Genomic DNA, 23,533 nt, shown 5'->3' with positions numbered 1-23,533 from the left:
GTCAGACCAAAAAAAGGCCTAACTTGCAAATAGGAGGGACAACACTGAGAGCTTTAAGGTGCAACTTAACTGGGCCATTATAAAACACATCAATATGATGCAAAAGAAGAAAACGTGGAGTAGAGGTAAGAAACTGATCAATGAGAGAAAAGGGGGAAAGTCCTGCAGTGTTCTGTAACTAAAAGTACCGTTCTCACTGAGAACTATAGTGAACACAGAGACTCGAGGATATTTTTTGACAGAAAAAACTGAACTTCCCTAGTTGAAAGTTAGTATGCTGCTCATTCATTCATTTCATTGTTGAGTTTGATGTGTGACTGTGTATGCTTGCTTGTGAGTAAAGCGAATTGCTATTTGTGAAATTGTTATTTTGAAACAATATAAGACATTTAATACTAAGTTAACCTGACATCTGTGTCTGCACCTGTCATTCATGAATACAGTCACCATACGCTGTGGGAACAATTATCTCACCATTAAATCCCAATTTGAAGTTGGCAGAGTCCATGTCATTAAGATGTACCACTTCCTCCTCTGATTTGGATTTAATGAATTTGTTTTGAATCAGTTGGGAAACAGAGCGAGGAGCGCTGTGGGTATAGTTTTTTGTTTTTTTTAAAATAATGTAGCAGTGTTTTAATCACACGTCCTTGAGTCCATATGCGCTTAGTACTCTCAACACATCCTCTGTGTGTGCGAAAATCTGATAGTGAACAAGTAACTCCTCCATTTCTACTCGATATTTCACGCAATCTCGCTGGTTTCCTTGGCAACACTGGGTGGGCCTGGGCTGCTGGATGCTGTGGTGCGAGCTGTAATACCTCTCCAACCGAACAGAGCTTCCTATAGGACACCGGAAGAGTTAACTGTTAGTATGGTTGTATTTTGTGTTTGATATGGATATATGAATGGGGAATTAACAGTAGCTCACCTGCACAGTCCCCAGAGTGAGCGTCCAACCTCCAGGTGAGTCTCCTCCATGGGCCTTCACTGCTGCAGAGGTGAGGGCGCTAGCATTTGGGGCTTGGGCTGGACTCTGAAGTGCAACTATTTCTGAGGCTGCTGCTAAAACTGGTGGGGTTTGAGTGGATGAGGTGGGAGCAGTGTGTGTATTTTGGGCTGGTGATGTGCCTGTTTCCTCCTCAATGGGTGTATCTTGTGAGCCACCCAGAACAGACGAGGAGTTTGAGAGCGGAGGAACTGACCCAGAGACACAACTGGGCGCTGGGCTGCATTCCCCTGATGCACTGGGGGGAGTGTGAGTATGTTTCTTCCTGCGGAGGGTGTCGATCCAGCTGGAGCTGTGTCTGGAGGCAAAAGTAGCCAGAGCCAGCGACGAGAGCCTCATGTTCTTCCCTGAGGTGATCAGTTCCCCAAATCCCTCTTGGTGGGCAAAAGCGTAGCCTGACCTCCGAGAACTGCCACGAGCACCGAGACGGCCTTCTGACACGCTCCCTGCGCCACGCCAGGCACCTCCCATGCTGCGACCTACTGGCTTCCTCTTCTTCTGCCGCACCAGCTGAGTGTAGCGTACCTGGAGAAGGAACAAAGGAGGGGAAGATGGGATATCATCACTGGATTCAATGACATGCTGTTTTTGTTAGATCATCACAGTGGACTAGAAAAGGGCTTCAGACTGAAGTGAACAGGTTTTAATACTAGATTCTGTTGTAACAATTACGAAAAACATATTCATTTGAGTGCTTTACACACCAAAATGTTTTATAAAAGTTCATACAATGAGGCTTTTTTTCCACTAATGACATTTGGTGTGCCTTCCAATTTTGTTTTCTGTGCAGTTTTTAGCTATTTTACATTCTGCACATATAGAAGTGCTCTCTAGTAGTTGATCGAACTGTTTTTGCCACTTTTTTACCTAATACCTCTATCTCAAACTCAAAATTGTCTGTTATTTAAAATACAAACTTATCCTCCTCCAGACAGAAACCAGAAATAATGACTGTAGAGAAACAAAAGAGGAACTTCACAGCTCACTGAGAGCGGCTTCGGTCGGTTGCTTAGCAAGCTTGAGATACACAGTGACGGAGAAGGCCACACTCTAAACTTATACATGTACAAAAATCAACTTGTACCATTAGGGTACACTGGTTGAGTCAATATTTGCAAGGGTTCATGAGGCCAGTGACGGTAACCACACGCTCATCATCACAAACACACTCTGATGACCTGTTTGGACGCGTGTAGTTAATCATTGGCTAAGGCTAGGTTTAAACTGACTTGTTGGGAAAACAAGACACAAACAGTTGTTGCAATGAAGAAGATGGACAAATCAGTGTGTTTTCTCACCGTGTCTGAGAGCTGAGGTTTCAGGTCCAACTTGAGGAAGCGGAATGCCAAAACTGGAACTATGCATATTGCTGTTGCCAGTGCAATAGTTAACCACACGACTGGCTGCAATAATGTGCTCTGTGCACTGCCTGCACCCACAAACAGGAAGAAATATACACACACAAATATGAGTACATATATTTTAAAGCATCTCAAAAATCCTGAATAAACACACAACTTTATTAGACAACTTAACACGTGAATGATCTCGCTAGTGGAGTGAATAAAATTGCTTTCATTTATAGTTATTTGGTGTAATCTAAAGTTTATGGTGTTATTGTTAAAGTTTACATGTTATTTAAAAAAATATTTGAAAAAACTAACCTCTAATGGTTACTGTGATACGTTTCAGTATGGATTTCAGCCCCACTACAGTACTGAAACGGCTCTCATTACGGTTCTACGTGGTATTCGTTTAGAAACTGTTTCAGGCAAGATTTTAGTACTTATGAGTTTCAAGTGTTGCATCTAGCAAATCCATGCTTCCATTAGGCCAAATAATACAAAAATAATACAAACCAATAATATTTACTATAATAATATTTAACCCACATTTAAATTTCTCTGTTACCAAGTGACTAAAATCCTACAGATTTCTCTGCAAGGGCATTGAACACATCAGTGATTGGATGTGCCTAAACTATCTTCAGCTAAATGAAGACCAAACCGAGATAACTGTCTTTGACACTTATTAGGTTAGCTAGTCTTGACTCTGAAAACAAACAAACAAATCAGAAAGTCTTGGAGCAATCTTGGTCTCAACTTAAAAGCATAGCATTAATCAGATTCACATCCTGGCAGGACAACAAACACATGTTTTCATTCCCAGCAGTTTAGACCACTGTAGTGTCAGTTCATTCAGACAGTTGCTGCTGAAGTCCTAACAAAGGACCAAGAAAGCCAAGAAAGCTGAACATGTCCCTCCAGTTATGGTTTCTACACTGGTTCCCAGTGTGACAGAGAGTAAGTTTACTAACCAGTTACTGCCTCTTGTCTTTAAATATTTGAATTGCTTAAAACCAAAATATATCTCTGAGTTTTTTTAATCATATCAACCCTCTTGACCTCTCATGATAACAGGGGGAGGGCAGCTACTGTAACTTTTCCCAAAGAGCAAACTAAACATAGCATGCAGAAGCAGCACTAAGTTACTGTGCACACCGGAACCAAAAGTAGTTATTCATCTGTACATATAGTGTATTTATGTCTCTGCTCTTAACATTTAACTTCCTTTTTAAATGTTTCTATTATTTTAGTTCAGTATTTTGATGTTTTTGCTGTATGCTGTTTCTTTATTCATATTGTTCATTTTTAATGCATTATGTAGAGTGCTTTGAACTGTCTTTGTGAATGAAATGTGCTACACACATAAACTTGTCCCGCCTTTTGATATTTGTAAAAGATCCTCTTTATTCTTTAATAACCACGTTTAAGGGATCATTACATTTAAAATGATGTCATGCATTTGTATAAAAATAGATTAAATGTTGGCTCATGTATCTTATCTATATTGACATTTGCCACAAAAATTGAGTATTGGTTGTGCTCTAGTAGGTGTGTGTGAGTGACAAACAAAGAAACAAGGGGACCGACCTACAAAGTGGAACTGATTAGGGAAGATCCCAAAGAGAGTCTGACTGTGCAGAGCGAACATGATGGTGAAGTAGGAGCCCACAGAGCCCCACACAAACACGTGGTTGATAAGTGTCCAGAAGCCTGTGTCAAGAGCGATCTACACAGTCACAGACACATGCAAAAAAACAGCAGAGCAGCACAGTTAATATACTATTATATTTAAATATAAAATAGCCAGCCATGAAAGTTTACACAACTCTTCCATAACTAACCTGTACACTGACCACAATAACCAGGGCTGTTGCTGTGGTGACAGCGAAGGTCTGGTAGTCAGCGAGGGGCTCTCCAGTGCTCTGAGTGGCATCTGACAGGACAGCATAGGGAACAAAAAACAGCACCACTGATGTGTAGATGCCCTGGGCGATACATATGAAGAACTCTCTCTTGTTGAAGAGGAGGTTTAGCTGCCCAGGTTCATACAGCTTAGGATACTCCAGACTTCTCTGCTCAGGGACATCCTACAATAAGAGATAAAGGGAGAGGCTGTATTAATAAAACAAGACTAAGTCTACAGTCATGCTAGTGGCTGTATGAGGCTGTACTAATGACAACACTGATATTGAGCATGTAAGGTATACCATATTCATCATCTTAAGTTTCCATTTTGCTCATTATAAAATTAGCAATACAAAGTAATGGAACAGATTGAAATGCCACTAGTTTTGCAGGTATGTGGTCAATAAACAAATACCAGAGGAAATACAACTAAATAAGAGTTCCTAACTACATTGAAAGTTAGGTTATTACAATTAATTATGAGGGGAAACATGAATGTATATAAAATGTCATGGTAGTCCATCTAAAATCTATTGAGACAAAGTTACTTTATATTCTGGCCATCTGTACCAAATGTCATGGAAAGATATTTCATTAAAAGTGAAATATGTCAAACTTGTGGCAGTGCTAGAGGAAAAGCCAGGAGATCATCAAAACCAGATGGCATCATCCTCTGGGGATATTAAATGTCTGAACCAAATTCCATAGCAAATCCATCCAATAGCTGATAAAATATTTCAGTCTTGACTAAGTGATGGACTGACTGAGAGACAATCCACCATCCAAAATATGGCTTCCTCTTTCTTTAAATCTACTGTTGTCATGGACATCACAAGACACGGACATCACAAGACAACACAAGACATCATAATAAAAAACAAAAACAAAGGATGAGAGAATACACCTAAAGTATATTCATGTGATTCTTCTATTTCCTGGAAAGTTACAATGACAGTGTACCAGCAGGCTCTCTAGTAATGATTTATACAGACCTGGTCAAATATCCCCATGGCCAGCACAGGGAGGGAAGTGTAGACAATGTTGTAGAGTGTGATGAAGTACTGATCATACACCGTCTACAAGAGAAAGCAGATGGACAAGCAAACACACATAATTGATAATCAGAATGTGATTTCCAAACACTGATCCTTGACCTTGATATAATGTGTATACATGATCTCTAATCTCTAACCTGGGCAGAGAATCCACAGAAGAAGCCGAACCAGAAGTGCACCATGGTGAAAGCAAAGTTCTTGTAGAAGAAGTAGCAGAGGAAACGGCACATGCGTAGGTAGGACCAGCGGCCATGCACCAGCAAAAGGCGCTGCAGGAAGCGGAACTGGGAGAAGGAGTAGTCACTGGACAGCACGGCCTGGATCCCCTCCTGACCTGAGATACCAACTCCAATATGTGCACCTGGAACAGTGGAGAGGAGAGAAGTACATAAAGCTGACTGTAATTGAAAAAAACTAGACTTAATATAAAATATGTCTTTACAAGGAAGAAATTATAATTATTGACAAGTATTGTACATAAATGAACACTTAATTATGTCCTTATATCTGCTTACTACTACACTATAGTGTGTTATAAACCATTTATTAGATGTTTGTATGCTGCACTACTGATCTACAAAGCATAACAACCTATAAGAAACGCCCCAAGATAAAGAAAACAAATGTTGACATCTTGAGGAGTATCCAATCACAGGATGTGAACCAATCCTACCCATCACTGCTGCATTTACTGTATTTCAGCTTTGTACTTGCATAAAATCATGAGGAACCATGCACATATGTAAACATGATTACATTCACAGACAAACACGCAACAATTACAAAACACACAACCACACTTAGAGAAACAGAACATTGGGTTATTGGGTTATCCCCTTGACGTCTTCTCATTTTGTTTCCCCTTAGCTGGCTTTAAAATGAGAAAAAAACATCTTATTCTGCAATATCTAATTGCAACTTATAATGAATATGAATACTCTGTAATGTATTAACATTTGAATCTCCATATTTAGCATTTACAAACAATAAATAAACATTTAATAAATATATAACACACTATAATGCCATTTTATACAGTTACATGGACATGTTTGTGTGTTTACTAAAAGAACTTGACATTGTCCTTATAGCTGCTTAAAACTGTATTATAGTGCATTATAAACAACATATAAATGTTGAATATACATATTTCACAAATTTCAATACATTTTATTAGATATCTGTGGAACATTTTCTCACTTAGAGTTAAACATGAATTATTTGACCTTATTATTTTTGACTTTACAACGCAAGTTAGGAATGACGGGCCCATCTGCACATAAGTAGAGTTTAAAGGTTTTGACACACACCGCACTGAAGACACCAAGAAACCAGTTCTCAACTCGATGAGGACATCACACACACACACACACACTGCAACATACATTTCCACACAGCCTGTGTCATTACTCGTAACACTATATAGATAAACAACATCTACTACTACACTTCTGCTGAGAATTTCCATTGCCTAAAGGTAGACACTTGCACCCATGCAGATGAACCCAACTTCTCTCTTTTTTCCCCTCTCTGCCTCAGCTAGTTACACTTCCTCCTCTTCTTGCCTCCATCCCCTTCATATCAATTCTTTCTCCCTGGACAACTTACTTTTGATCATGCTAACGTCGTTAGCGCCATCTCCTATGGCTAGTGTGACAGCCTTCTTGTGTTTCTTGATGAGCTCTACCACCTGAGCTTTTTGCAGCGGGGTGACTCTGCAGCAGATCACTGCTTTGCATGTGCATGCCGTTGACACAAACTCCGTCTCCATGTCTGCTTCCAGTGCGTGGGCCTTTTGGAGAACAGGAGAAGATAAGAAGATAAAGGGTGAGAGTGGCAGCTTTGGAGGAAAGGCAGTTTAAGAAGATCATTGTTTATTAATGCAAATAACACTGGAAATATAATATTTCCTGGCAGTTGGCTCTGTATGTGTATTTATGTGTACAGTTTGCGAGTGTGGGGGCGTGCTATTCATACCAGACTGTGACCGTTGATTACGAGGGCAAACTCTCCAGAGATGTTTTCCATGAGGTTGGGGGGCGGTGGTGGCAGAGGAGGAGGAGGAGGAGGAGGAGGGGGGGGACAGCTGCTGTGCCTTCCTCCTCCTCCTCTTCCTGTACCTTCTCCATCTTGTCTTTCTCTGAACCCGTTACCCATGAAACAGGCTTCACCCCATCCCTCCATCCTATCCTCCTTCACTCCTGATCTGCTTCGTGACAGCTCAATCATCCTTTCCCTTGCCCTCCTAGAGAGGAGGAAAAACAGCATCAGCAGGTGTGTCTGTGCCACAAAGACAGCATCCAAACACAATACATAGAAAGGAGAAAATACGAGAGATGAAAGAGGAATGGCCAAGAAGGAAAACAGACACAGCTGAGCAAACAAATCAAACAACTGGTAAAAATAGAAAGGTGGCAAAATGGAAAAAGAGCATGCTAATGCTAAAGTAAGTGAGATTAGCTGTGACCATAGCCTAGTGTTATTGTTAATCTGATTGCTGAAGTTTCATCCCATGGCCTTCATCTCTGTATTAAAAGTGTCTGAATCATTGCAACTCTCTGTTCATTGGTTCTACTACTTCATTTGGCATATTTTAATATTTTTGGGTTATGTTTGGCACTTTAAGTTACATTGTTTGGCATTTTACATGTTTTTAGTGTATTGTCTTTTGTATTCCTGATATTTTGTGTTTTACTTCAATCATATTAAGATTGTATTAGCATGCTGTGTTGTATGTTGTCAGGTCCATCCTGTTACAACATGAGGTCATCAAGGGAAGTTCCTAACTTTTGTTGTACTGGAAATAAAGTTAACAAAGCTAAACTTAGCTCACCACACTTTTTTGCATTTCGCACTTATTGTGGGAACAGTAGTACACAATCGAGAGGTATACCGGACAATGTGAAGTAACAAGAGTATCAACAAATATATAGAATCTTCAGCTGCCATGAGCCATAATGTCCATTATACTGTCCAAAAAATGTTTTTTACTAAAGGAGAAACAAAGATTATTCTATTTTCCCTTTTTCATTTTACTTTGCGTTTCAGAATTGTAAAGTGTGAATAAAAGACACAATCACTCATAAGGACAATGTCACTATTTCTGCAAAATTCTTTTAAAAATGTGTTCACGTATGAAAATAATAATACGATTTAAGTACTCAACAATAGATGGATTGACTTTACGAAAGTACTTTGATGGTTTTAATGTGTTTTGTGTTAAGCACTGGTTACTGTTGAGTGATTCTCATATATGTTCTCACAGTGGTCCCACACCTACTCACTCCAATCATGCATAAACGTTTAGGTTTCTTTCTGGCCAACACCTGCCGTTTGTCATTTTAGATCACAGTGTAACTCCTACAGTGGAGACAGACAACGCAGGAAGGCAGAGATGGATATGCAGCCGTCCATCCAGACAGACTGACCTGAGTTCCTGCCGTACACTCTGGACAGTGTGTCCACTGATGATGAACACCTCAGTCATATCATCTGTCAGCATCTTACAGGAGTAACCAATATTGACAGCTGTCTCTGTGTGAGAGAGAGGAAGGAAGGTAATAAGTTACTGGAGTGTGAGTTCACTCAATATACTGGAGCTGAATGATAAAGAAGGCTGGTGCCAGTACAAAACAAATTGTAATGCCAAGTCACCATATAGGCAAGCAACACATAAAAAAGCATTGTTATGAGGTTTGGGCTTCATTCACTGTTCACCATCTTAGACTGACTGCTTTTTGCGCTGGTTTACATGCTCTTGCATGTGCCCCCACAATTACATAATTGCAGCTAGAGAGCAGACTTGGCCTGGTTCATGATAATGATAATGATGATGTGATGGCTTCAGGTTAGTGTGGTCAAGGAAACACTATCTTGATTTAGGAGGCTTCCCGATATGCTTGCTGCAGATTTGATGTGTAGGAGAGCAATGGCTCTACAGTACTATGTACACATGAATATTTTAATGACAGTATTGCGCTGAAACAATTAATTGATAAGTTGGTCAAAAATTAATCACCAACTATTAAGAATAAATAAAATTAATTTCTGGTTCCAGTTTCTTATATGTGAATATTTTCTGTTTTATAAAGTCCTCAAACTGAATACCTATGCACTGTTGGGTGGGACAAAACAAGAAATATGAGGTTGCATCTTGGGCTCTGGGAAATGACGTTCAACATTTTTTTTACGAGGTGCAGCCCTAAGACAGTGTGCACATAGACACAGTAGTAGTGACTATTGTGCACCCCTTAGTGTGCTTCCACCATCTCTACAAGAAGACATTCTCAGCAAACACCTCACCACAAACATATGGCTCTTTGATTGTTTTGTATTTTGCAAAATACAGTGCCTCTTGAACAACGGGGTGTAAGCTGAGTCCTACAAATGGGTATGAAGGGTGTGTCTCACCCTGTTTGTCTCCAGTGAGAACCCAGATCTTGATGTTAGCCAGGGAGAGGATAGCAATGGTCTCGGGGACGCCTTCCTGCAGCTTGTCCTCTATAGCTGTGGCACCTAGCAGCTACATGTAGACATACAGATACAATTACAGAATCATCATACAGAAAAAAAAGGAATTTCCCTTCACTGATCAGGGTCTGTGCAAAAAGCTAAGTTCCCTTTTTATGTACCATTTTTAAACAGTTTGGGGAACACATTGTGCATGCATTGCAGGAGAATTAAATGTTTCACACAAAAAAAATCAAAGTCAGACTGGAGCCGGTAGACCACACACTAGACACAAACCACATACACACACACGCACACACTCACACATGCATCCATACTCTCCGACAAAGTCACTAACCATCATGTCTTGTTCTATCTGCTCATAAGCAGCTGCCAGATGGTCCTCTCTGCAGTCAGTGGCCTTGTCAGCACAGCGGTGGCTCTCTGACCAAGCCTCCCACTCGTCCTCTGTCAGGTCCCTATAGGCCAGAGCCAGGGTCCGCAGTCCATCTGCTCCATACTCCTAGAACCAAAATATTCATACATAAAAAAGATAAACACAAACATTCTGGCATGCACATGCAGGGTACTCAATCTAGATTCATTCATCAGTTCTGGTAAAAGCAGACCCAAAGATGCTAAAGCTGCTTTGGAGAGTGGAGCCACTAGATGGCACTACAGCTCCATCCCTGTCCTGACCCATGTGTGAGTTGACTGGTGGTGTGTTTACTCACATTGAGGTGGTCTGAGGTGATATTCATCAGTTCCTGGTTGCAGGGGTGGAGTCTTTCCAACAACACAGTGTCAGCTCCTTTACAGTACAGCCGGATCCTGCCCTCTGGGTTACGCACTGAAAATGAATGATAGAGTGTAATGAGCATAAGATACTCCGAAGAATCAATACAACTCACCCATCACCTTCCAACAATGTCATTCCTACAGTGTGTTACAAAGGCTGCCTGAATATCCTTTGGTACTGATGCATGAATGTGGTCTCACTGCTCTGTTGCTTGGACTGAAGTTGTTGCTAAGGCAAAAGTGATTTATGACCTGTGATTTCTGGGCAGTTTTCCAGCAGTTTACAAGTAGAAAAATCACAGGAACACACATTGAACTCACACTAAGGGAAATATATGTAAACATGACTAATAGCCCATCTCCTGTCAGCTTGTAAGACTGCGGGTTATGATTGAAATACCAATCTGTGATTTAAATAGAAAAGTTACAGTCTACTGCAATGTCCCATTGGTGTTTTACATTCAAAGTAAATGTGTTTTCTGTTTGCAGTCTCTCAAACTCTGAATGAAGACTCCAAAAAGGCAGCACACTATTTGCTTTGTAAATGTGTGCAGTGGGGGTGGTTCAGTAACATACACACAAACACCTACTTATCAAAAAATACCTAGAGTTGTTAAAAGTACAAAATCATTTAAAGCGAATTTTCAGCTGAGTTTTATGTCCATATGCACCAGCTGCATGGAGCTGCTGATCACTATAATTACAGTAAAAATTAAAAACAAGGAGAAAACGCAAATGAGTTGCTGATTTTGTAAGATTTCCAATGAGTAAATAACTTTAATTGTTTTAACTATTCAGTTTTTTATGCTGCAAACAGTATTTTAAAAATGTAACAGTTTACCTGCATTGCTGTAATAATTTCAATCTAATTGTTGCACATACCATCTAAAACTACATAATTAAAATGACAACACTCATTAAAGCAATTCATTTTGTTGTTAGTGCCATTAACAGGGTTCTGATATTGATGTTGTCCTATTTTACTATTTCTCTGTTTTCTGTTCAAATTTGGGGAAAACAACTAAAATATTAGGTAAAAAAACAGAAACTGATACATTTCCAGATTTTCTTTTGCTTTCAAATTGAGCAGTGTTTAGCACCTATAACAGACATCCTCTTCCGTATGTTGTTGAAATCCAGTATAGCGAGCAGAGTGTAGGTGACTGTTCGTCCCATCTCTGTGGTGGTGATTGTCCCAGGCGTTCGGTAGCGAAACACAAAGCCAAAGTTTCGAGCTGCTGTCACTAGAGCGCCCTCATCTGGAGACTGGGCCTTGTAAACCAGCTCTCCTGCACAGAAAAATTAATAAATAAATAATGGCTAATAAAAAATTGACAGATGGTGTGTTAGTCTGAATGTTCGCTGCCTTTCAGTCTCCCAGATTCTCATCGTGGTTCTCACCCTCACTCTTCTCCTCACTCATGACAGTGTGACAGAGGGAGAGCAGGCGGAAAAACTCGTGAGTGTGCAAGTCTCCCACTTTCACTGATTCCAGGAGGGTGTCGTCATAGAAACAGAAGTCTGGGTCTGCCAGGGGGTTGAAGGGGGTAAAGTCCAGTCTCTGGAACATAAATGAAGAGTTGGGCACTGATAATATGTCATAAAGTGGTAGTAGAGATATGTGCAGATGTATGAATGTGTCCTTTAGTTTTTAGATGTTTTGGCTACTTACCTTTTGAGGTCCCAATGGGTCTGTCGCTTCACCTAACAGTAACACAAACACCAGATGTTCAAGCCATTGTTGTGTGCTTTTTGTATTATATGTATTCGTTCACATGCTGATTTATAACAAGTGTGTGTGTAGACTTACCGTAAGTTTGTCCATTGATAGAGCACTTATTGAAGCTCATGATGTTCTGAGTGAGAGTTCCAGTTTTGTCACTGAAGATGTATTCAACCTAATGGAAACATTCAAAATTGGGTAAAATGGGTTGAGCGTGGAGGCTTGCTTCTAGTGAGTATAGCTAAATATGGTGAGATAGCCTATTCTTACCACCAGTTAGTCAAGCTTCAAACTATTTTTAATCTGGAGGCACCAATTTGTACAACATGAAACATCTGATTCCTTCATTTTTTTTTTTTTTTACTGCAAAATGTATTAAAGTCTGTGTAAAGCAATAGTCAATATGTGTTCTGAGTTTTTTGAGAAAGTATATAAAATAAGTTTAAAAATCATTTCAAATCAGCAGTAGCCTATTTCAAGATCTGAATGGCTGGGGGCATGTCTGCTGAAGACACTGAAACTCGCCCCCTTGAATTTTATACACAGTGAAAATAACACTAATAATTAAGTGTAGACGTTTCTATCTATCCGGAAAGTTTACACCTCCAATAAAGATATTGCATGCTGCCACCAGCCAACAAACCCAGTCCAAAACCCAGCTACTACAAAGGCACTTTAGTTATACATAGTGTAGGGTGGGGGGTCATGCCAGTCATGGTCTAACTCTACAGTATTACATAGCTCAGAGTCTTTTCACACATTTTCAGCAACTATTTTTTCACATGTATGCCTCTGATTTACCTTTACAGACTTTAGTCCAATGCATCTTTGACATCATTTAATTTTTAATTTTACAGACAGTGAAAGACTATTGAAATGATCATATGTCTAAAAGAGCATCAGAATGCAACACAGGCTGAAACTAAATAATTGTACAGTATGGTGGATGGGTGAGTGGAATAGACAGTCCATAAGCAAGCATGAAATGTCATATTATGTGTTTGCTGTGTTGTAAGTGTGGATGCTCACCTGGCCCAGCTCCTCGTTCAGAGTGGTGGTCCTGGCCTCAGCTGCTGTGTTACACTGTGAGCAGAACATCTGCTGGTCCCAGTTAATGAAGTAGCTGTGACCCAGCCTGATTACCTCAACACTGAGACACAAACAAGTGAGAGGAGTTACAAAACCAGTACAGTTAAAAGTCACCTAAGTTAGTGCCAGTTTCAAGCTGAGTGTCTTTAATACGCCACCACGACATTAGAGGCAACAGACAATATTCTCATCAGTTGGTACTGTATAGTACAGATTAACTGAGTATAAAAGTAGATATCTAAATACAGGCAAGAATGCTAATGGCTCTAATACATAAAAGTTGGTGTAAACAACTACCTACGGAATACCAGTATATCCTCAATATTAATACCACTATGTCTCTTTGTCATCATCGGTGTCTCCTCACCTGACATAGAGCGAGATAGGCACCACAGTGTTCAGAATGATGACGTAGGACCAGAAGGAGAGGAAAGCTGAGAACAGAAAGTTGTCTACAGGAGGGTCCCAGGGCAGGTAGCTCTGAAACAGGGAGCCCACCTCTCGCTCCCACACTGCATTACCCACAGCAAGGATCACACCCATACACACCAAGAAGCCAAAGATCTGATGCACAGATGGGTAAACATTAACGGTACATGTAAGCAAGAGTAGGGACTCGAAATGTACAATCAGATATCTTACATTTGTATTTCTGGTTATTTGAACACAAATGACGATTGAGTACATTATCAGAGAAGATATGAAACTAGATTCAAGCTACTGAGATAACATCCTGAAATAGTTATGAGTCATGAAAGTGAGAGGATTGGGATGTCTTACCCAGAGCACCAGGGTGTTCATCAGACGATCGATGCTTGTACGTTTAAACTTGGTGCGACCGCTGTTTTGCATTAGCTTGGTATCTGGGCCTGGGACAGAAAACAGGGAAAGTTGGACCTGCTATATGTGTCACACATACATACATTAATTGCACAAATACACACACAAAGACACACCTACCAGCAAAGATGACCAGGCCGTAGCAGGCCTCAGTGTTGCGAAGGACACATCCTCGTAGCAGCATGTTCTGGTTAGTCAGGTTGTATTTTTTGTCTCTCCAGTACAGAGTCCCGCAGAAACGATCCAGCTTGTTGTTGGGGGGCTCACACACTACCTCACCTTCACACACAGTAGGGTATGGGCAAGTAAAATGTGAACAAACACACACAAATCTAAATTAGATGCCATATCATAGATATAGTGGATATATTTCATAGCAGTAGAATATAGTGTTGGTTTAATCATCCCTGTGACATCATGTTGTCGTCACACATCCAGGATGAAACAAACACCTTGGGTAAGTTGATATGTGGCAAAGTGTGGGTTCTTTTGCTGCAGTAATGCATGTTCCTGAGCAGGTGAAGAGTGTGTGTGTGTGTGTGTGTGTGTGTGTGTGTGTGTGTGTGTGTGGGCGTGCTGTGCTGACACGAAACTCTTTTGTTGTCTGTACTTGTGGGCGGATGATGAAAAGCTGTAGATCAGTGCTAAAAGGAGAGGGCAGACTCTCTATGTGGATTGTGTTTGCTCATATGCAAGGTGTTTAACAGTCAGCCGCAGACTGAGAACTGTTGACCTTTATATTTCTGAGGAAGGAAGACGAACAGAGTGAGAAACTAAACTGAGAGATTCGCTGATTCAAATCTCACCATCAAACGAAGCCAAGTTGTTTGGGTCTCCAAGTTCAGATGTCACTGAGACAGACTGACGCACCTTCATGTTGGTCTCTCTGAAAGATAATACAACACACAGCAATTTAAATGTCCAGTAGTTTCCTGAGGTACTGCATTTCAACAATAAAATGTAGAGTGTTTTCTGACCCGTCCAGCTCGGCTGTCTCGATATAACAGAGGCCGTGAGGTTCACTGCTGGATAATAAGAGCAGGTCAGCCTGGAAATAGATACAAAAGCTGAGGTTAGCAACCACTGCACAGCACTCACAGCAAGGGTACAGAATAAGTAACACACACTGATGATAGTTTACATTAGCGAAAATGGTTAGCATCTGTATAAGTTAGCAACTATCTGCAGTTGTTATTGTCTTCTAATGATACACATTATAGCATTATCCTATTTAGAAGCTAATACATTATTGATTTTGGTCTTCTTGTTGACTGGAGAACAACATAGAATAATACCAGTCTTATCTTTTAAACTATGTAATTAATAAGTTGCGATAAAGACAGCTTATTATGATAAGAGAGAGAGGAGGTCTATTGATCCCTCTGTGTGTGTGTGTGCGCATGCGTCTGTGTGTGTGTGTACGTGTTTTGATGTAGCAAATCAGTGTTGGACACACTTACTGCCACAAACTGGTTGTTTTCCAGTTTAATGATATCACCCACTCGAACGTTCATCCACTTTTCATTTTGAAGCCTAATGTAGAGAAACAAAGAGAAAAAGTGAAGAAAGATAACGTTTCTGATCAAATGAAGAGAAATTGTTTAGATTTAAGACACCTCAACAGTGGTAGCAAACCTACAAGCCACGGATGAGAACCTGAGACTGACGGTTGTTCACTTGGTTGTCGCTCTTGTGACGAAACTGCAGGAGACAAAGATCATTGTGAGCTTTTCAGAAGGAGCTGAAGGAGGCTCACTATATTTAACAAAAGCTGCTTGTTTGTCCACTACATTTAAAGTAATCAGGAGTCCTTGTACTGTTTATCACTGTAATTTCACCCTGCCACATGCAAGATTGTGTGATGTGTTAAAAAAAAGGGCTCACATAGTCGTCTGTGGCATCCTTTACTGCAGTGATGCTCAGGACCAGAGCTAAAGGCACGATGGTAGTGAACCAGGAAAGAGAGGAGATCTGAGGTATCAACTAGACAGAAACAGAGAGAGGGTTGATCTCCAGATTACTCTGAATGGGGAAACAAATGCAGTATATTGTACAGCCACATCTGACCCGGCCGCATAGCAGACCTTGTGGATCCCTAGGAATCTAGTTCACCTCAGGGGAAAAGTGTATGTCCCAAAATGTTAAACTATTAAACTAAACTAAACTAAAGGAGGCAAATAATAATAATAATAATGATAATAATAAATACAAATTTAAAAAATACAGGTATTACAGACAATAGACATATGATCAGCATCAGTCATTATGCAGATATCAAAAACAAAAGGCTACATTGACAGACAGGGATAGGAGCAATACATACAACTGTTGTGTGTCGAACCCTTTCCATGTGCAACAAAACTGGTGACTTCTGAATGCCAGGCCTTAAAAGAGCCTCGTCACTCTTCCAGTGAGTTAAAATATCCTCCTTTGTGTAATGACCATACTGTATTGTATTGTTTTTTTATGCATATTGATCAGTGTGTAGAGAGTTGTTGGGCTCCACCTAAAAGCACAGTGCGAGTATCTGGAGGAATTTTGCAGTTATATACCTCAGAAAAACATTTGAAAATATCTGACCAGAACTGGTTTCATTTGGGGCAGAACCAAAAGAGATGACCCAGGGTTCCTTCAGCTGATTTGCATTTGGAGCACGGGTAGAAAGAATGTAGTTTAGTACAGGAGTAATGCAACCAGTGGATAACTTTAAATTGAATGAGTTGGTGTCTCGAATTGATTGAGCCTCTGTGAATATCACCAAGATAAGTTTACCAGTCCTCGTCACTTATTGTCAAAGCTAAATCTTTTTCCCAAGCTCCTTTTAAGTGTTGTAAGGAGATTGGACTAAGTGAAGTGAAAAGATCAACTAAACTATGTCTTAACAATTTTATCACTGAATACCTTCCTTCAAACTTGAGAAAGAAAGCCTTGTTATTAGCTTGACTACTGTGTCATTTTGTGTTTCCCCACTAGGCTTTGAAAAGAGTTTAATAAGCTCTAAAATACGGTGGCCGAGAACCGCCATAGCTGCAAATAAAAGTAACGCTGCAAACAAAAACAAACACTGCAGCAAACAAAAAAACGCTGCAAATAAAAGCAAACGCCGCTGCAAATAAAAGAAACACCGCAGCAAACAAAAAAAACACCGCAGCATATAATAAAAAAAAACGATGCAAATAAAAAAAGCCACAGCGGAAGTGGATTACCGGGGACTGTTTTTGCCGAAACACCGGAAGAAGAAACAATAACAACAGGACTACGAATTGGAAAACGAACTAGAAAGTAAGTGAAAATGGTAGTGTTTAATGTCGCTACATGTACTTTTTAATGTGTTATTTGGTCAGGCGATGTAGCCCCAGGTTTGAAGTTGAACTGGAGAATGCCGGTGTATTGTTAGCTTCGGCTGCAGACACTTAAAACACGCTGTTCCGCCTACGGGACGGGTCGTAGGTTGGCAGGTAGCCACAAGTCCTTCTGAATGTTTTAAACCCAACCCTTAAACATATTTATTCATGCCGTACATTGTTAGAAAGCATAGGTTGCCCTGATTCATTCAAGACCACTCACGAATTATATTGGTTGCTCACAGCCGTAATAGTATTAGCGATTGGCTCGGCTAGCCACTCAGCTAAAGTAAAAACAGCTATAATCTCTACATACCTTCAAAGTCTTCCCTTTATCCACACCGATCATCTTATGACTCCGGACTTTCTGTACAGCTCGCCAAGTATCCATTCTTGTGAAATATGAAATCCGTTTCCATAACATCGAAATACTTTTCCTCAATATGTATTTAGTCCAACACGTAACGTAATAACACAAATAACAAACCGTATACGGTCCCTTTTACGTCTTTTCCTGACCTGCACGTACAAGCAACAACAACAACGACAGTAATAAGCTGCCTAAACTATGTAGCCGTCAGTTGTTTCCACTCTCGTTAGTGGTCTCCCCGTGTTAGCCGAAGCTAACAATACAACAAGTTCGTTTTCCAATTCGTAGTCCTGTTGTTGTTGTTGTTTCTTCTTCCGGTGTTTCGGCAAAAACAGTCCCCGGTAATCCACTTCCTTTTTTTTTTTTTTTGCTGCGGTGTTTCTTTTATTTGCAGCGGCGTTTGTTTTTATTTGCAGCGTTTTTTTTTGTTTGCTACGGTGTGTCTTTTTATTTGCAGCGTTTCTTTTATTTGCAGCAGCGTTTGTTTTTGTTTGCAGCGTTACTTTTATTTGCAGCTATGGCGGGTCTCGGCCACCGTACTAAAAGCTTAAAAACCAAAACAATATCCCCAGTTTTAGTATTCAACATTTTTAACTGAAGTTGAAACATAAAAATCAACTAACTAAACTTTTTCTCTCAACTTCCCCACTGACTAAAACAGGTGTTTGTTTTATCCCATATTAGCAGTCCCACTGGTGCTTTGAGCCCCCTCAACTGCTGGAAGCTGTGAAGTTACAGTACACTCACTAAATTTGTCTCATCACACACTCAGAATTTATTTGGTATTTAACTTTCCCAGTTTAATATCTCCTACTCAGTTTATTATCAGCAATTACAGCCACTCAATTTGTCTCAAGCTAACTATCAATAACTGAAGCGTCTTTTTCCCTTTAAATTGTAAACTTACTCACCCCACACACACGTAATAATTAACTTCTTACCAGGCACCCTATTTTTGTGCACAAGCCTCAAAATAATGTACCTAGAATAAGAAGACTGTTCTTCAACCCTTTTGATTACAGTTGTAACTTTGCTCTTATTTAAAAGGTACATCTTTAAATTTTGCAGCCAAAAAGTCAGGATGAGTATACGCAATCCTGAAAATAATGCCACCAAGGCTTAAGTGCCCACAGTTTGGACAGTGTCAATTAAGACTTAGACCCTCTCTTTCTCTCTCCCTGCGCCATGCTTACATCCATATTTTCCCTTTCCTCACCTGCAATATGAGCAGGAAAAGGAAGTAGGTGTTGGCCACTTCCTGGAACTGCTCAAACAGGTTGACGGGCAGAAAGGTGATGATGTTGTACTTGGATGTCATGATGCAGTTGCTCTGGATGAGGAGGAGGTGGAAAATAGAAAAACAATATAAATCTTAACTTTATTTCAAACAAATTGTGATAAATTGTTTTCTTATTCTTAATGACAGCTCTACATTATTGAACATATACAGGAGAAAACGGAAGACTTACAGCATACTGGAACTTTTCGTTGTACTCTCTGTCATTAGCTCTGACCCTTCTCTCCTCCTCTGCAAAAACACAAAATGAGGGATGATATCAAAACATAAAACACAGACAAAACCTCTGCATCTGTGTGCATCCGATATGCATTAAAGGACATATCGGTAAATCCTAAAAAATGTCGTTCAGCGTTATCCTTTGCAGTCCTGGGTGGAGAGTGAAGGAGACAGACACCAGAAGGGTCTACTACATTTGTGAATTTATAAATCAATACAGCTGGAGATTGACTGAATAGTATCATAGGAGGCAGAGCAGCAGTCATTTTTTCTCCCTCACACATATTGGCACTAACAAGCAGACCAATTAGCTCTGATATGTAATTAGCTGCAGGCTCTGTTTTCTAATGACCGGATGTGCAATTTGGGCCAGATACATAACACTTAACTACGGATGAGTGGTTAAGTGTTAGAGATGAGATGTTTTATGTCTGTTTGAGTTACTGGGCCTAATTACAAGTGGTAACACATAAACACCAAGCACACTTTCAAACAGACATACATATATAGAAAATAAGACTATTTCATTTTCTTGTGCTTTAGCTCTTGTACTACCCCCCCCCCCCCCCCCCCCCCCCCCACCTGACCATGTTGTTCATCCTCTTGCTGTTTTTAGGTTTATGTGTCTGTATCTGTTTATGCTGATGCAAAGTAGTTTGGGAGTTCCCCTCCTCCTCTGTCAGGCCAGCCTCCTCTAATATTGATGAGAAAGCTTTTTAAATGAAATGACTGGCCTGTTTTGCACATGGCTGTACAGGGCCCACATACAAACACACACACACACACACACACACAAACATATAAAAATTCAGGACGAAAGTTTCTGTTATGCACAGAGGTACTGTAGCTCTAAAACCACAAAGTCCTCTATATACTTTAGACTGGTTGCGAGGCACCACAGGAAGGGACATCATAGAGCAGAAGCCATTGCCCCATCATTATATGCACACACATAAACAAAGACAATGTGGTTTCCTGTGTTTCTGCTGCACTGAGAAGTCCTGTCTTACTTTATACAGCTCATAAGTTTCATTTCTTTCTCTGCTGAGAGATGAGATGAGAGCTCCTCTTTTTTTCATGTTATAAGACACATTTGGTGCGGCAGATGAGCTTTGGTTGGCTACAGACCAGCTGGGCTGTTGTCAAAGTGGATTTAGTCAACAAATCATGTTATTTTATCACATTGATACAAAAAATAAGCCTACTGCTATATGCCTTCCTAAACACAATGACAAAATATCTCACAGTTGTCTATACATAATCATATTGCCCAACTAACACTAATCATTTTAAATTATCTCACAAAAAATAAAAATAGGCCTCATTGGTTTCTAAAACCATTCTAATATTAGGTTGACATGTTACAGCTGCTAGATTTTTACTGTAATTACACCTCTAAACTGTTGTTAATCTGACAATATCTCAGTTTTCTGATCCTGTAGGTGCAGATAATTTGAAACTGTTCTGTTAACACTCTTTTATGATTTATTTATTCTATTCCCCTCTTGCTCCCTTTTTCCACTTCACTTTGGCCCTCTTCCAATCCACCTGAAGGTCATTATGTTGCTTTCTGGGGTAAGTGTTCACCAGAGAGCTTTGTCTGACAGGCAGTGCCAAGGCTGCATTAGCCCACCACGAAGAGGACAAGATGCCTGTGCCAGGTAAGCACAGAGACACAGGCCTCCTGACCAACTCAACCTGAATGCATGGGCATCTTTAGCAAACTGCCCATTAAGTGTTTAATGTCTCTGACAGCTTCAAGGGCATTAGAAGCCCTGACGTAGACGAGATGCAGCACAACAAGTCTGTATCAATCTATAAAGCTCCATTACTGGGAAACTTTGAATTGCATGCTTTCTCTGCTGTGAGCATAAGGTTTCCATAAACAACTGGGACATGAAGGAGCACATAAAATATTGATTCAAACTAAAATACTTCATATCTACACAGAATGACTAACTGCAGTCTGAAAGCACTCCTTTTCTTCCATCCCTGTCTCTTTAACACTCTTCCCCCCATGGCTGGACATGTGAGGGCACGTGCCGCAGCTCTGAATCTCCTTATGTCTTCATGTGGGACACACACTCTGACAACACAGATAACACAGGATGAAGCCATAACAGTAATGACCAGAGAGCACACTCAATCTGCACTATGGGAAATGCTATTGTCCTTGCCATGACTAAAGCTAAGTCAGGATAAGACTCTTTGGAGAAGTGATCATCGCTCACTGTGGCTAATTTAATTAAATGACATCTAATCGTCTGCTGTCACGCGCACACACACACACACACACACACACACACACACACACAGCCAAAAGCACACACAAACACACAGAGTGATCTAATTTGTTGGAAAGCAATGCGAGTGACACAGTGATGGGCTGGAGGTCGAATGAAGGTGCACATCCAGTGTGATTTGTGATAGTTAACCTAAGGAATAAGGATACAGACGAGGCAGCGCGTCGACAGCAGAGGCTGGCGCCTGGAAGATTGATCAGTGTCTCAGGCTGCAGAGGCAAGGACATCAATGCAACACATGCAGAAAATTCTGATAAACTCAGTTTTGGTTACACTGAGTAATAGTCGGGAAACAGCTAAAATTGAGCAATGACTTTGAGACACATTAGACTCCTGCTGAAAACAGGTAAAAGCAAAGTTGACACAGAGCCAAAACACTGGTTGGCAGTGAAAAAGTGTGGTGAATGATGAGGAATGACCATTAGGCTGTTGCAATTAACCAATGATTAGATTGTTTGGTAATTGATATCAGATAATGGCTTAGAACAGACAGGATAGCTGAGTGATTATGACCAGTAGATACAAAGTGGAACATTACAAAAACAAATGATGTTATGCAGACATGAGACATGGTGAGGTGTGCACACTAACACACACTAAAGTATGAAATGGAACTTGGACACAGTTGAGATGAGGATGAATGTTTATTTGATGCAATGTGTACAGTCAACAACCTCCTGATGATGCTGAAAAAGATCCACAGTAAAGACTCTGCGACAATGAAAAGCTCTTTGGCAAATGATCCGTCCAACCACAGAACCTTAACTGTCACAAAACGCATACCTGTCTTCCTTTTTTTCGATTTGGCTCCATTGAGTCCTTTCTGTTTTTTTCTTTGCATGGAAAGAACGACTGGAAACCATTTTTCCGGGATGTCTTTCGGCACGGTCATCTTGACTTTTCTGTAAATGTCACCGTCTGAATTTTGTTTTTTAGATGTGCGTTGTTTCAAATGACCGCCACATCTCTGCAAGGACGGGGCTGAAGCTCCGGTCCCAACTCCAGTCAAGTTGCATTAACCGTGCTCCGTCCCATCCCTGCATCTCTGTGACTCTCTCTCTCTTTCACTCTCTCTCTCTCTCTCTCACACCTCCCAAAAAACACACGGACTCGCTCTATCTATGCTTTCTTCTGTTTTCTCTCCCTCTCCTGCAGCAGCAACAGTGAGGTCATTTTTTTAGGACAGTCAGCAAATTCACGGTTTATCAGTCGCTTATTTGGCACATACTCTGGTTTAAGATTTATAGCCCATTTATTAAGTCCATTTATTACAGCTAAACATTAGAAATTAGTTGGCACAGTTATACGCTTCTTTAAGGTTGTTAAGTTGTGTGTAAAAGTGTTTTGTAAGCGGCCCCTGCCAAATGGATCAGTCGTAGCACCATGTGCAAAGTCTGCATCACTCACAACATAAACACTGCCTGCTTTAAGCATTACGTAACCACATAGGCTATCGGCGTTACGATGGCAACCGCCTCTGCAGGGATTCCACAGCTGAGCGAGTCGCTGGATGTGGAAACTGGCCGCCATGTTGGCTCTAAACGGTATGTAGTGATTGGATCTCGGCTGTGGTGTTTCGAGCCAAAGTGGCTCGTGCCACTGTCCAGTTTCCTGTGCATTTTAAAGGAGAAGGTAGACTACGCTGCAGTGTGCGCGCAGGGCCGGGCAGGTGTCTGAGCACGTGCTGCACGACAAGCCTCGTGCCGACACATTAAAGATTGCTGAACAGACGCTTCACTTGCACGTGAAGCATATTTACAACATGCAGGTGAAGTACATACAGGGC

At 40.6% G+C, this 23,533-nt stretch overlaps 1 protein-coding gene across 1 annotated transcript; it reads right to left on the bottom strand.

Annotated features, from left to right (window-relative positions):
• Window positions 1-336: 336 nt before the first annotated feature.
• atp8b2 (ATPase phospholipid transporting 8B2) lies at window positions 337-22,639 on the bottom strand. The gene is made up of 29 exons (XM_053327797.1): window positions 22,531-22,639; window positions 19,398-19,456; window positions 19,145-19,258; window positions 16,099-16,197; window positions 15,854-15,915; window positions 15,675-15,747; window positions 15,192-15,262; window positions 15,021-15,100; window positions 14,335-14,493; window positions 14,155-14,243; window positions 13,742-13,938; window positions 13,315-13,435; window positions 12,338-12,460; window positions 11,964-12,123; window positions 11,663-11,851; window positions 10,499-10,614; window positions 10,123-10,287; window positions 9,726-9,837; window positions 8,744-8,849; window positions 7,462-7,560; window positions 7,293-7,425; window positions 6,924-7,107; window positions 5,453-5,676; window positions 5,253-5,336; window positions 4,197-4,442; window positions 3,943-4,081; window positions 2,308-2,438; window positions 932-1,534; window positions 337-843 (listed from the first exon to the last, which is right to left on the bottom strand). Exons 1-29 carry the CDS (start codon window positions 22,637-22,639, stop codon window positions 745-747), a joined length of 4,146 nt encoding a protein of 1,381 aa, XP_053183772.1. The 3' UTR covers window positions 337-744.
• Between the last annotated feature and the right edge of the window lie 894 nt (window positions 22,640-23,533).

Source organism: Scomber japonicus, chromosome 10, assembly GCF_027409825.1.
Source record: "Scomber japonicus isolate fScoJap1 chromosome 10, fScoJap1.pri, whole genome shotgun sequence".
Taxonomy (NCBI): Eukaryota; Metazoa; Chordata; class Actinopteri; order Scombriformes; family Scombridae; genus Scomber; species Scomber japonicus.
This window is presented reverse-complemented; position numbering and strand designations above follow the sequence as displayed.

Bases quoted from the DNA above. Each gene is read 5' to 3' on its own strand.
- atp8b2 (XM_053327797.1), bottom strand. From the start codon at position 22,639: ATGACCGTGCCGAAAGACATCCCGGAAAAATGGTTTCCAGTCGTTCTT. The intron at 9,838-10,122 runs GTTAGTGACTTT...GTCTACATGTAG, and splicing joins AGATAGAACAAGACATGATG to CTGCTAGGTGCCACAGCTAT. The intron at 4,082-4,196 runs GTTAGTTATGGA...GTGACTGTGTAG, and splicing joins TTATTGTGGTCAGTGTACAG to ATCGCTCTTGACACAGGCTT.